The 13,004-nt window shown below is 35.6% G+C and overlaps 1 protein-coding gene across 1 annotated transcript in view; it reads left to right on the top strand.

Moving 5' to 3' along the window:
* LOC122800112 overlaps window positions 1-13,004 on the top strand; it is a 300,532-nt gene that overhangs the window by 141,478 nt on the left and 146,050 nt on the right. Inside the window, exon 3 of the mRNA XM_044069633.1 lies at window positions 4,709-4,741. Coding sequence (XP_043925568.1) covers window positions 4,709-4,741 — 33 coding nt within the window. The remainder of the gene's footprint in view (window positions 1-4,708; window positions 4,742-13,004) is intronic.

Below are 13,004 nucleotides of genomic sequence, written 5' to 3' on the forward strand. Positions count from 1 at the left end.
AAATAAAACATTCAAAGATGTTCATTAAGTCCTGGATAAAAAAGAGCACCTAACTTAATTATCCATTTTTTCTCTTTAGTATTTAATTTATTATGCCAGCCAGATTTCACTGTGCGATCACCTAGAATTTTGTCAATATCTAAACAACTGAATTCACTATTGCACTATTTTGTCTGAACTATGGTATGTTTTTTGAGGCCATTACAGAAGTCTTTTGGATAACATCACTGATCAATATTCTATAGTAATTAGAAGGCTTTTGGCATTTGTCTGGCCTCTTAACTATATAGTACTCCTTATTTTTGCTTGGTCATTCTAGTTCTTACTATATTTTTTATGACATTAGAGTGATTCCTTTTGATATATTCTAGTAATATTGTACATTTTTTATATTTTATATGGATATGGATGTTTTGTTAACACACATTCTTGGCTAATAGTTGACACTCATTTGACTTGGTAATGTGTTTTCACTGAGCCTCTTGATGTTATACCTATTGATGACTATATTTTTTCACTTGATATGCCTTTTTTCATTGGGGATGCCATCTATCCATAGTGATGTTAATGCTTTGCTTTTGTGAATAATCACACCATTATTGTCCTGACTTGGACGTGGCTTGTGACCTCATTTATATGAAAATATTTTTTATATTTACAAATTAGGGTGATTGGTCCAATTGCCATTATTGTCCATTTCTGTTAATAAACAGGACGTGGTGTTGAGTTCTTAGTTGATATAATTCCAACACGATATTTGTTTGTTTATTCACCATGGACCTTAAAAATATTTTCTCTGGTCTATCCTCTGATAGGGAGGACCTGGCAGTATTTGGTATTGGGACATCTTCTCATGGCTCAAATGACCTGAACATTGGTAATTCGTCACAATGTTGTGAAAAATTGTTCTTTGAACTTAATAAATAAATGAGGATGCTCAGGTCTTTTGTATGGCATTTCAAGCTGTTTGAAGCTTATTTAACCAAAGGTATAACCCCAAGAGGCTTGATGGTCAAAATCCAGCCTTTGGTAGCAGACCCTGATGACATTTTGCTAAATGAGTGGTATTCTATTCCGCAGGAATGTTCTTTAAAATTTGTTGAATCACTTTCTAAATACTACACTAGAATTATTGATAAGGAGTCACCTAGGGTTAGTAAACTTGTTGCTGATTGTGAGGGTTATAAGCATGATAGTGTGTTTCCAGGTCTACTATCTAAGCTTAGTTCTGACCTCCTCACTTTTGAAGCACAACTAAAGGATAGGAAACTGAAAAAATGTAATCGTGATTAATCTAATTACGAAAGAGGGCAACCCTTTAAACAAACTAAATATGTTAAGTTTGGGAAACCATTGAATATTGATAACCCTCATCTAAAACGCAAGAGGCCAAGATCCATTTTAAATTGTTCATGATATATATTCTGATAACACTGATGCAGATATTTCTTCTGGCACTGATATTGACACTATGCACACCATGGATTCCCCTTCACCTAAACGCAACAATCTTGGGAACCCTTTAGGACATGCAGGAGGAGGGGGGACAGAAAACACCGCAAAAGTCACAAGCTTACAGAACTTAATGGAAATGCTTACGAACAAATAAATGCTCATGATAATGTATGCAACATTTCTGATACTGTTTTAACTGAGCAACAAATCACTCTTCTTAACAAAGGACTTTCATTTATACCTGTTTTTTTTTGTTGCAGAGGACATTTTTGCTCAAGATGTAGTAAATTTTTGTAGATTGATTAACTTAAAGCTATTTTTACAGGACAAACAATAATTTGGGCAATCACTGGGCCTATCTACTGATGGTTTCAAATACCACCCTTCATCTTTTATGCCTCCCATGCATCCATCAGTCAGCTTATTTCAGCATAGTACTCTCAAAGAACTACATTTTAGCTCTAATACAGGATCACTTTTACAAAACAACATCTCTAAACTTGATATGGCATGTTTGGAGGAGCTTGTTAACAACAAACAAATAGTAATTATTAAAGCTGATAAAGGAGGAGCTGTTGTGGTGATGAATTGGATGGATTATGATAAAGAAGCACATAGACAGCTTGATGATGCTAGGTATTATACCAGGATGCCTCTTGATCCGACTTCTATGTTTAAACAGCAAATTGATATATTTTTGAATTTGGCTGTTGAAAATGGTATTATTACACCTAATACTTTGAAACATCTTACCATTTCTGATCCAGCCAGGCAATATATCTACTTTTTACCAAAAATTCATAAAGATCTTGTACATCCACCGGTTAGACCCATTGTAGCGGGTACTGGCTCTGTTACTAAACCTTTGTCTGAATACTTGACCAAACATCTCAAACCTCTACTCTCATGGGTCAGATCCAGAATACAAGACACCACACAGTTTCTCAGTATTATCAATGACATGCAGATCGAACAAGACTGGTGGCTTTGCACCCTTGATGTGAGTTAATTGTACACCAATATACCTCATTGGGCAGGGTTGGATGCCATCGAATACTGGTTGGAAAAATCCAATATGTACAAACCTGGCTTTAATACATTTTTGAGCATTTTAACAGAACATGTGCTAACTAAGAATGTGTTCTTCTATGACAAACAGTGCTACCTACAAGTTAAGGGCACTGCTATGGGGGCTTCTTTTGCCCCCATTTATGCTGATCTATACATGGAATACATTGAAGATCAGATCATCTATGATGATACGCACAACTTATATCTACCTGAAATTGATATCTGGCGTAGGTATTTGGATGATTGCTGGATGGTGTGGAGGGCTGATATTGAATATCTACATGAATTTGTGGAATACCTGAATGATAACAAATGGGGGTTACACTTTACAATTAATTATGACCAAAATGTTATCACTTTTCTGGATGTTAAGATCAGAAGAAATCCTGATAATTCCTTCAACACTGAGGTGTTCAGAAAATTTCCCCAATACAACACCTTGCTCCACGCATCCAGCTTTCATCCAAAACATATCGCCAGGAATATTCCTAAGTCTCAGTTTATGAGACGTAATTGTTCAAATGACAACATTTTTCATTCATACAGCCAGGATTTAGTACATAGATTTAACAATAGGGGATATCAACCAGGCCATATCACTATTACTAAAAGGTATGCATCACAACTGAGCAGGGATGATCTGCTCACTTATAAACAGAAACCAGGCTCTTCTTCCGCTTCACTCAGATTTATTACCACTTATGGCAGGAATATTGGACAACTCACTAATATTATTAAAAGAAAATGGAATATTTTGTCCGCTGATCCTGCATTGTCTTCTGTGATACCACCAAATTGCTCTTTTTCGTTTTAGAAAGGGTAAAAACCTAGGTACTTACTTTAATCATTACAAACACCATTCACAATCAATGTTGTTACAAATTACACAAACCACTTTGCTGGGTGATAAACTTATTGGATGTGTACCTTGTGGCCATTGTACTAATTGTAAACATGTCTTAAAGACTAAAGAATTTTCAAGCAGCAATTGTAGCACTGTATATGACATAAAATTTTTTGCTAATTGCAATAGTGACTGGATAATTTATATGGTATGCTGCAGTTGCCGCTGTTTCTATGTAGGACAGACATCGAGGCCATTCAAGTTACACATCTCTGAGCATCTAAGTGATGTCAAATGTAAAAAACCCAGTAATGCGCTCTATAAACACACATTAAAACACCCTACAGCAAGGTTTCATTTTTTTTGTTATTGACAAAATTCTAGTTGATCGCACAGTGAAATCTGGCTGGCATAATAAATTAAATACTAAAGAGAAAAAATGGATAATTAAGTTAGGTGCTCTTTTTTATCCAGGACTTAATGAACATCTTTGAATGTTTTATTTATGTTTTATTCATGAGTTCACCAATCATGTTAGAGTATTTTTGCTTCTAATTAACATTTTTGTATTAAAGGACTTCTATTTTGCTTGCTATTTTATCACACTGAAGAAGGCTAAGCTAATTCTATGCCGAAACTGGTCTGTGAGATCGAAGTCTTTATAATGTCTGATTAATAAATTAATTATTCTCAGCCATCCAGTTGCTGGCTTCATTTTTTCTTTTCATGTGTTTTTATTCCTTACTTTTATGGTGTTTTTTTTTTCCTAGTTTCACTTCTGTCAAGGCTTCAGGCTCCTTTTATTGTTAATTCCCCCAAGTCCTGTCCTCTGCATGTCCTGTCCTTCGCAGCTCCAGTTATGACCCTGCACATGGAACCTCCAAATCCATTGTACAACTAGAGAACCAATTACTGTGATCCATTAACATTAACCAATGACACTGTGCCACCCAAGATACCTGCTTTGTAACGGAGTTAAACAGGTGTGGGGAGGACTTTGCAGGAAGAGCTAGAACTGAAGGTGTGAGTGAGAAGGTACTTAACAGCTTGTATGGCCCACAAACAAAATATTGTACTTTTGCTCATTATTTTTCATTCCAGATTTATTAAGTGCATGTACTCATCCTAACTGTGCTTTTTTTTCTTTAATGGATTCCTTATTCTTTGGTGTCATCTAAAAAAGGTCCACTAAGCCTTATGCAGTTTTCAAAAGTAAGTAAAAGTAAAGGCTTAGATGAATACTGACAGGCCTGTTTAGTAGTAACTGTTTGATGTAGAGTCATCACTTGTGTCCCATATCTGTATTTGTTCTTATATATTTCGTTTTTTTTCCCACAGGATTGTCTCAGAGGTCAATATTATGTTTACTCAGTAAGTAGTGTTGTTTCTGAATAGGTATAGTAATTGTCACTCTGGTGGCTGATTTTTTTAAATATTTCTTTTCAAGACAAAATGCACATATTTATGTTACTTTGTTGTGCGGTGTCATGTTTTATTTTCAGATACGTATGAATGAAACACATTTGAAGTTATTAGGTTCGTAGTATGTGTATGAATCAGTTCAGTGTGAGTACAATTTTGCTGAAAAAAAAATAACAGTGTGAATGACATTTGCAAAACATTAAAACTGATGATTTTGTGGTGGCCAAGTCCTATACAGGGACAAAGGGGGCTATCACACTGTGTAAGAAGGAGGGCATATTGGAGAGATCCATGGCCACTCTGGCTGAGTTCCCTGCATGTGGGATTGTGGAGATTTGTACCCTGTACCATTTGTTTAATACAATAAATTCAAAGAAACCTCTAAGCAGGGGGAGTCAAATGCATCCCATGTGGATCAGCCTCGTTTGAATTGCCATTTTAGCACAAGGGTGTATTTTGCACACTTGGTGTTACATTAATGCCCTGTTCCTGTGCTTATGCACGCAGTGCTGTTTATACACTTGGAACGGAATATTGTTAGAAAACCGTACATTTTGACTACGCAGTTTCTCATTTTACAATATCTGGGGTCTGGGTTAAATGATATTTCAATGGGATATTGTCAATTTCTCAAGCATGACTTTTATACTGCATTTCATTTTATTTCCAGATACGCTTTAAATGTTGAACTTGCAATTAAAAGTGTTTGTTTTCTGTCCTGCCATTTAAACATATCTTCAAAACAACTTAATAAAGAGCTTTAGTCATTAATTTACATACTGTAATAAAACATTTTGGTTAACAGTAAACAAGGATGTAATATCAGGCAGTTGCAATTCCAGGGAAAATTTTAGGGAGGTCACCCTCAGCAACAAACTAAACACAAAAGTAATGTGATTGTGCAGATCTATGAAGTTCTTTACTACACTTGTGGGAAAAATGTGATAACCTACCTAGAAGCTTAAATGTTGTTTTACCTTTACTTGCATACATTATAAAATTCCTCAATCACATCTATTTATGTGAGAAGGGCCAAGCCATTGTTGTAACAATAATAGTGTCATTGAAAAACAAATTCTGCATACTTATTTATTTATTTTCTTTGGAAATGTCCATCTAGGGAACAGTTTTTCTATGTAATCTTACGGAGAAAAATATCCCCAACAAAGAATAAGAAAGCAATAAATAGCATTTACAAAACAGCTGCAGTATAACAACAGAAACAGTAATACAACATACAACTAGAAACATAAGCAGAAACCTAAGTTATTCAACCTAATAACTGATGTAGAAGGCAGGCATTAGAAAGCAGGTATTAAGCACAGGCACAGCTGTCTAATAACTTAAATAAAATGCATAAGAACACAAAGTACTTGTGGTTGATGTTGACAACAGGATACAATGGGCAAAGAGATACCAATCAGAATCCCTGGATGGTGTACACGTAAAGGATGTTTTACATGCAGTGCACACACAATATGTTGATATGTTGCATGAAAAAATGATGTTGCACAAATGTGGTTTGCTTGCTTATGAAGAGTACATGTGGCTTGAGGATTCTTTAGCAATAGGGATTCAAGAAGGTGAGGTTGCAGCTGAAAGTTGTAGCGAATAAATAACACCACAGCTGCATTTCCAGGTCAGCTATAGGCATTTTCTTACCTCATTTGCACACACACACACACACACACACACACACACACACACACACACACACACACACACACACACACACACACACACACACACACACACACACACACACACACACACACACACACACACACACACACGCGCGTACACGCACACGCACACACACGTGCAAACGCACGCACACACACGCATGCTGTATGTACAGTGGATATAAAAAGTTTACAAACTAAATCAAAAGGTGCTTCAACAAACTATTAGTTTAAGGGTATGCACACATGCAACCAGCCTATTGTACCTTTTTTATTTTTTAAATTTTTTTCCCCTAACAGATTTGTTTTTCAATTGAATTGTACAGGTTATAGGTCACATTAAAGGTGGAAAAAGTTTTGAAATGATTTATTGTGGTCTCATTTTTTTATATCACAAAAGCTGGCATTTTAACAGGGGTGTGTTAACTTTTTATATCCACTGTATAGGTGTTTGTCAGTACATCAAAAGATGGAGAGATGATTTTGGTCGAATGTAAACCTAGTATGTTTATTATTTCAAATGTAATGACAGTCGCACAGTAATGCATACTGTGAAATTGCTGCTTTCCTCTCTCTTGTGCAGTCTCTGAGTTAATGTTGTGTGTGCACATGTGTATGTATGTATGTATGTGCGTGGGGATGTGCAGGGGAAAGGCTTAAAATATATGTGATGTTTGTTTTGTTAACATAATGTGGCACTTTTTTTCATGTTTTTTAGCAGTTTGGTGGAATTGTCTCTAATGTTCTTAAGTTGGCATAAGTGTTGATTTCTGAACTTCTTTAGAGAATTTTATAATTGTATATCTTTATCTACCTCTGTATCGATATCTATACATATATATATATATATATATATATATATATATATGTATGTATCATATAATCCATATAATCGTTTTAATGTAAATTAATAGTGAGTAGATAGTTGTTACAAGTTACAATATTATTACTTTATTATTTAATTTAGAAGTTTCGTGGTGCTTAATGAGGTTGCATTTCTCCCCATTTACTGCATGCTGTGAGGTTAATTAAAGTTATATTTTGGTGATTCAAACGGAAAATTAATTAATATATCAGTACTAAGTGTGTGAATGTTACAGTGTTGAAAGGAGGCAGAAGAAAAGAAACTTTTGCTGAAACAGTGAATGTGGAAGAACTGTGTGGTGATGATAATCTGGACAGATGCTGGCCACTGCAACAATGTTTTGTTGATGATAAAAAAATATGACTGAATGTGAAGGAAATAACAAGAAGTTAAAAAGAAGAGCAGCTTCATGGTAAGGGGGGAAAAACCCTTATTGTGGCATGGGTACTGGAGGGGCCACGTGGGGTGAATGGGTGTGAGTGATCAACATTACCTCACACATTTTAGGAGAGGGAGGTAGCCTAGGCATGCTACAATAGTAGCGTTAAGTGCCTGGTGAGCTCCATGCTGCAAACAGTATACTGCTTGTCCAAGAGGTTAATCAGGCATGCTCCTCACAAAGGCACCAGTTATGGAGCAAGGTGGGGGATAAGACACATTATAGTAGCATATGATAATGCACCAGCATCCTTGATATGCTCACCATCCCTGGTAGTGGGTCAAGCTAAGTCCGGGAGGCTAAGGTGGGTCCAGTAGACTGGTTGAACAAGGAAAGGAGCTGATGGTCAGCTATGGGGAGGAAATGGTCAGCTGTGGGGAGGAAAAAAAGAAACGAAGAAGAAGAAATGAAGCATAGATTGTGGTATGTTATTGGACTGTTAGAAGGCCACATAAAGAGATTGGAAGAGCTTGAAGTTGTTAGCTTAGCAGCTTGCTGTGGTTTCAGGTAAGCACCAGGTGGTTAAAGTGTGAAACTGTAGGTAACCATATTAAATATATATATATATATATATATATATATATATATATATATATATATATATATTATACACACACACACACACATATATATATATATATATGTATATATATATATATATATATATATATATATATATATATATATATATATATATATATATATATAGAGTGTGTGTGTGTAGGGGGGGTGAAGAAGGGATGTGGGAGTGCAGGGAAGTTTCCTTCTCTGCAAAAAATAACTTCAAAGGAAAACAGTGATTTTTTGACAGTTGCTGTTCCCATTTAATTTCATTTTTCGTTTTCATACTTCCAGGACTCATAATTACATGTCTTTAAATTAGAATATGAGACAACATAGAATAAAAAGTTGGATGGCTAACTTAAACATATGGAGCAGCATGTGGTTAAAATGGAGGACATGGCTCAGAGGAAAACTGAGAGACTGGAGTATTAGAAAGAGAGGTGGGAATAGATTTACTGGATTTTGTGAAAACTAAAATGGCACAATGGGCATGCAGGTTATTCATCAGTAGAAATTGCAAAGGTGTTTAGCTTGCCATTGTCTGTGTCAGAGAAGATCTATGGCAAACCCAATGTTATTTTGGTGCAGTTTATGGCTACAGTTGAGATGGAACCGTTTCAATGACAGTTACGTAAACAGGAAGGAAATGGGTGGTAGCGGTTTGAATGCTGTGGAGCATGATTATTTGGAAGCAACTTTTCAGCAGGTGTAGTTTATGGATGCTATTAAAAAATGCAAGAGATGTAAACTGAAATTTAGGTTGACTTTCCTAGATGTGTTGAAAGTTTTTTCAGCAGTGGCGGAGTTGCGATTTACAAACACTGAGGGCGAAATTACTTAATTAAGGGAGTTTCTACTTCACTCATTCTGAGTGGTAATGGAGAGTGAATGCATAGGATTTGTGAATCTGAGTGACTGCCGGCTCACCGATAGTAGGAAAGGAAAGGGAACAATGGTAGTTAGGAGAGTGCTTTTATGTAATGCAACAAGGTAAAGACGATAGGAGAAAGGAGCAGCCTGACTGTATGTAATGCAACAAGGTAAAGACGATAGGAGGGAGGAGCAGCCTGACTGTATGTAATGCAACAAGGTAAAGACGATAGGAGGAAGGAGCAGCCTGACTGTGAACTTTTATCAAAAGAAGTATGCTTAGAGTGAAACTTTGAGACTAAATATTATGGATAAATGTGTCATCTCTGGTGTGTTTAATCAGGGGATTGCTATGTAAGTAAAATTTATCTCTGAAATTAATGGGTCTATTATTTTAAAGGGGGTACTACTGTACTTTTATTTATCTGTGCACAGTTTAACATCTCAAACTGTCTGATAAGAGCTGTAACAGCCTTTACAGTGTAACAAACTACATATTTTTATGGAGGAGCAGTTTCATTGATGGATATTGATAAGAAAGGGCTGCAAAACAATTTGCTGAACTTTGGAAATTCAGAACATGAAGGAAGCCATGAAGATTAGTGATCCAGAATATTTGGTCCTATTTGAGTTTTAATTATTTTCTTATTGTACTGTGACTTGCAGCTGCTATGTTAAAGAAAACTTAAACTGTTATGATGTTCTACCATGACATGGAATTATACAAAAACTGAGTCTGGGCATTAAGAACTTGCATATTGCACAATCAGTTATTGAAATTGTTTCACTATGTTTATCTAGAATTATTTTCCTAACAGAATACTTTTACACATTGTGGAGTTGCCATTTCAATATTTGTTGTACATGCCCTGTATGAAACTTTTTTTATTATGATACATTGTGATTGACTGCTTAATAAAGTAATATAAATTATGGTGAAACTATTAACTGCATTGTAAGAATAATGTTGAGGTATAGATAAGGGCACCCAGAGTGAGCTACATATTTGATTAAAATGGGAGGTGATGGAAAATTATTGAGATTTGGAACCACTATTGTTGTGGCTTGGATTGTGAGTCAGAGTGATTTTTGCATGAGAGGAAATATTTTAAATGAAAAAAGTAAATCAGCTCTTTGTCTTGCTTATTTAATTTAAATAATTTGATCATATTTAATTTGCTTAATTGTCGCCTCACAGTAAGACGCTGCCCGGTTCGACTCTCAGCTAGAGCATCTTCTGCGTGGAGACATGCATGAATGGGCATTCCTTCATTGAAGGTTGTGCGTCAGGGCTGGCAACTCGGTACGTAAAAATCAACTGCCAATCATTAGCGGACCGGAGTTCCGCTGTGGCGACCCCTAACCGGGAAAAGCCAAAAGACACAACAACAACAACCACAGCATTGGATGATGTGAATTCAGTACCAATATCAAACTGCATTCCAACAATACTGCTATGTTGTGGTCTCCTTCCAAGCACTGTAGGCTTGAGAAGAACAAGGAAGTCCATACAATTAACCCTGCAGGAATTAATTTAAATGCAGTATGGCTAGTGCTAGGGGCAGTGGTGGATTCAGTGCACCTTGGGCCTTGGTTGTTTTTCAAACCATTGATCTCCCTTCCCCAGCACACACTTTTTTTGGTCCATGCATACATTCTTATATTCTTTTGCATGCTTTGGATTCGTCCTCATTATTTCAGATCATTCAGACTGCTGTCATTATATTCCACCAATATCTGTACCCATTAATTACAACTAATTGACTGTATGTACCTCAAAATGCCCAGTTTTGATTAAAAAATAGCCCACAATAAAGTACCCCAACTGTCATTACTGCACACTAGTCATGCAAAGCCAGACTAATGACTGTTTAAACTGACATAACAGGTAGAGTCAGGCATTTTCATCCACAGACAGCTCCCACACTCAGCAATTATAGCTTATTCTTGACTGTGTATACCTCAATGGTCTAATAAGAGTAAAATATAAAACTTATTCCACATAAATGCACATTAGTTGTCTAGTCCTGCAAATACCAACAGTTTAAACTGAGCAAACATGAGGATGAGTTACTGTCATCCATAGATAGCACCACCTCCACCCAGCATTTAGCCATTTTGCTCCGTACACCTCATCTGTGATAAAAGGTTCATAGGTTCATAGGTAGGTACTAGGCTATCGGCCCAAGGGCCTACGTAAGCCTAGCCAGCAAGGTTCCATATCTTACGCCACCCAAGAAAGTTATTTTCCTGTGCCACTGTCCAGCAAAGACACAGAAGTGATCCCCTACATTGGATTATTTTGTTTAAATTCTGCAATTTTATCTGTCAAAATTCAAGCAGAAAGGGCTCATATTTCTTCACAGAATGAGTTATCAAAAAAACACTTCACAAGACCAGACAATGAAGAAGGAACTACAAATGTTATTATCTACCATGCAGGATTTATTTTTGAAGTTTGACATAATGGACAAAAAAACTTGACTCTTTTTAAGAAAAATGCACAAAACAAATGTAGCAGTTACAAGAATTAATAATGCAACATAAGACTTAGATTGCTGACATAGGAGAAACATTAAATGACATGGAAGGCAGACTCATGGAATAAGAACATCAACTTCAGTCTCTCTAAAAACAAAATATTTTTCTAACAAACAAATTAGATGACCTAGAAAACAGGTCAAGGAGAAACAACTTGCGTATTTATGGACTACTGGAAAATATTGAAGGAGACAATATGGTAAATTTCCTCACATCCTAGCTTCCAAATGTTCTGAATTTACTTGAGTCTTTTTCTTATGGAACTGAATGAGTCCATAGGTCACTGGCAGTTCCTTCATCTTCCAGCAAAGCAAAGTCCAATATCAATAATAGTAAGATTTATATCTTCTCAGAACAAGGAACCGGTACTAAAATATGTGTGGTCAAACTGTCCTGTCAAATCCAGAGATAATATAATAAGATTTGACAAAGATTACTTATTGGAGGTAAACTCTAAAAGAAAGGAATGTTTACCTTTAATAAAAGAATTGAAGAAGAGACTATTCAAGGTTCATGTACTGTTTCCTGTGAGACTTAAAATCTTTTTCTCAGCTGGAGCAAAGACTTTTGACACCTTGAATGCAGCTGTGTCTGTTTTAACATCTAACAAAACTTTACATCAAACAGAAGAAATGGATTGGGTCACTTTTACCCTAAAATGCCAAGCAGAGAGGAATAAATGGAAAAAGGTAGACAAAAAGAATAAGAGACCAAATGACAAGTAACTTTAAATAATTATTTTAGATATATTTTCCTTTTATACCACACACAAATTATCTAGAGGGAACCACACCTTATTTAGATGGCAAATCTATGAAGTTACCTAAAATGTACAATAAAAATAATGCCTTTTAGCTAAGACTATAATCCCAAAAGGAAAAAAGGTAAAAACATTTTATTCTTGTTTATTAACTTTCTAGGTTACTAACTTAACAGCTTGGTAATGCTTGAACAAATCTGCAAAAAACTAATATCTCTCAAAGTATAGTAAATAACAATAGCATAAAACATGAAATAAAACAATGCTTTATCTGCTTATACATTTTGTTAGAGTGTTTTAGTGTCATAGTCTCAGACAAGTTTCTTTTAAAAAAAGAAAGGGGAAAAATAAGCTTAAAGAAAATGAAAACTTTTAAGTAACACACCATACTGCATGTTTTTCTTTGTAGTGTAGATACAGAGTTATTTACAGCTTAAAAAGGCACTGAAATGAACATTTAAAATGTTTATTTGAACATACAGTTTAAATAT

The sequence above is a fragment of the Protopterus annectens genome, chromosome 4.part0 (assembly GCF_019279795.1).
Source record: "Protopterus annectens isolate FY-2018-M chromosome 4.part0, PAN1.0, whole genome shotgun sequence".
Classification (NCBI taxonomy): Eukaryota; Metazoa; Chordata; order Ceratodontiformes; family Protopteridae; genus Protopterus; species Protopterus annectens.